Raw genomic sequence first — 2,081 nt, 5'->3', positions numbered from 1 at the left:
GCCCTGCAGGGCGCGTCCCGCCCCCCGTCCCGCCCCTGAGCGGCCGGCTGCCGGCCTTGAAACAACACCTTGGGATCCGACAGCTCTTCAACATTTCTTCAGCACCCCAAGCAGTATGACCCCCTCCCCCTTGACACCCCTCAATGTTCCCCCGAGTACGTCTCCAACCCCTCGAATCTCCTTGAAATCCCCCCCGAAACCCCCAGGACCTGTGCGGCGGCAACATTATGCTGCAGGCCGCCCCCTCCGCGCCCGGCGCGCCGCCCGCGTTCCCCGCCGCGCGCGTCGGCGACTTTGGGCTGTGCCGGCGGCTGGCGGCGCCGGGGGAGCGGCTGCGGCTGAGCAGGGACGGGTACGGCACGGTGACGCACGTGGCTCCAGAGGTGCTCCTTGAGGGGGCGATCACGCAGGTGGGGGGGAAGCGCGCGCGCGCGCGTGTGTGTGTGTGTGTGTGTGTGTGTGTGTGTGTGTGTGTGTGTGTTGTGTGGCCTGTCAGGTGTGGGCGTTGAGGGTGTTGGGTTGGGTGTGGGCGCGTGGCGCCAGAGGTGCTGCTTGAGGAGGCGTTGGCACACGTGGGCGCTCGACCGCGTCGCTTGCGGGGGAAATCGGGGGCGGTGGTGTGGCCTTCGCATGTAGTGACGTGTTAGTTGTTGTTGTTGTTGTTGTTGTTGTTGTTGTTGTTGTTGTTGTTGTTGTTGTTGTTGTTGTTGTTGTTGTTGTTGTTGTTGTTGTTGTTGTGTGTATATGTGTGTGTGTGTGTGTGTGTGTGTGTGTGTGTGTGTGTTTGTTTTGGGGGGTTGGGTAGTGACTGCCCGGGTGAGGACCCTGGGTGCCAGCGCCGCTGCGCACGCGCAACACTGCAGCGTCTTCCGCAGCAACGGCCGCCCCACCTAACCCCCGCGCCAGGCCGCGCCTCGGCCCCCCGGCCGACGGGCTATCTCCCTGGGCCCCCCAAAACGCGCTGGCTGCCCTCCCAGGTATCGCCTCGGCGGCTGCCCCCAACCCCCTCCCCCTCCTCATCAGCCAACCGTCCCTCCCCTCTGCCGCCCCGCCCATCCCTGTCTCCCGCAGGCCTCGGACGTTTACTCATTCGGAGTCATGCTGCAGGAGATGCTCACTGGCACCCGCGCCTGGGCCGGCCTCAGCCACACCGCGGTGGTCCTCCAGGTGTCAGCTCTGGGGAGATCTCTGGAGGTGCCCGCCGGCCTTCCGCCCGCCCTCGACGATCTCGCCCGCGGCTGCCTCGCCCGCGACCCCGCCGCGCGCCCGACGTTCGCGGAAGCCGCCGCGAAGCTGGCGGGATGGCTGCAGGCGACGCGGGGGGACGACCTAAGTGGAACGATGGTCGGCAGGCGGGAGCCGGGGTTGGTGGGGGAGGAGATCGGCGGGGCCTTTGGCGGGATGGGGGGAGTTGTCGGCGCCTGCGGGATGGGCGTGGGGCCGGCGGCCTGAGGAGGCGACATGGGGCGGGCGGCGGCGAGGGCGGCGGATCTGCCCTCAGCCCCCGCCTCGCGACCGCCCGGGCGCCTCTCCGCCCTTGATCCCATGAGAAACGCGGCGCCAAAGACGGCGGAACCAAAGCATGCGGCCGGTCCAACAAAACGAACCCATGTGGTGTGGCGCTTTGACGAGCAAGCGCCGCGGCACCAACCCCGCCGCTCTTGCCGCGCGGCGCGGCGCCCGCGGCGCCCCCGCCCCCGCTCGCGCCGGCGTTCCTGTGTGTGTATACCCTCGTGCCAGGTCAGCGGTCCTTCACAGACTTTTCATCTCCAACTTATGTATGCACTGCCCAACGGATGCCGCTATCCCCTTACCACCCATCGTATCATCGCCCCCGCCCGCACCCCGTTGCACCCTGCCCTACCCTGCATCCCGTTGACTCGCCGCACCCTGTCATGCCGCGCGCTCGCGCCCCCCGCGCGCCGGCAGGCGCTCCCTGCGGCGCCCGTCCGCCGTCTCTTCCGCCCGCGGCCGCTCATTGCACGGCGCGTCCCCCTCCCCGCCTCAACCCCACCTCAAGCACTTGTCTGAGGGCGCGGCCAAACCGGCCGCCCCGCCCCCTCGCCCGCTCCCCCGGCGGC

At 69.1% G+C, this 2,081-nt stretch overlaps 1 protein-coding gene across 1 annotated transcript in view; it reads left to right on the top strand.

The window, feature by feature from the left end:
- The window catches only part of MNEG_6112 (Mitogen-activated protein kinase kinase kinase), a gene marked incomplete at both ends in the record, with an annotated part of 3,522 nt that extends 2,070 nt beyond the window's left edge, over positions 1 to 1,452 (top strand). The window contains 2 exons of the mRNA XM_014045416.1: positions 207 to 410; positions 1,072 to 1,452. Coding sequence (XP_013900870.1) covers positions 207 to 410; positions 1,072 to 1,452 — 585 coding nt within the window. The remainder of the gene's footprint in view (positions 1 to 206; positions 411 to 1,071) is intronic.
- Between the last annotated feature and the right edge of the window lie 629 nt (positions 1,453 to 2,081).

This window comes from Monoraphidium neglectum, assembly GCF_000611645.1.
Source record: "Monoraphidium neglectum strain SAG 48.87 unplaced genomic scaffold scaffold00964, whole genome shotgun sequence".
Lineage (NCBI taxonomy): Eukaryota > Viridiplantae > Chlorophyta > Chlorophyceae > Sphaeropleales > Selenastraceae > Monoraphidium > Monoraphidium neglectum.
Note: the sequence above shows the minus strand (reverse complement) of the source record. Positions and strands in the feature narration are given on the sequence as shown.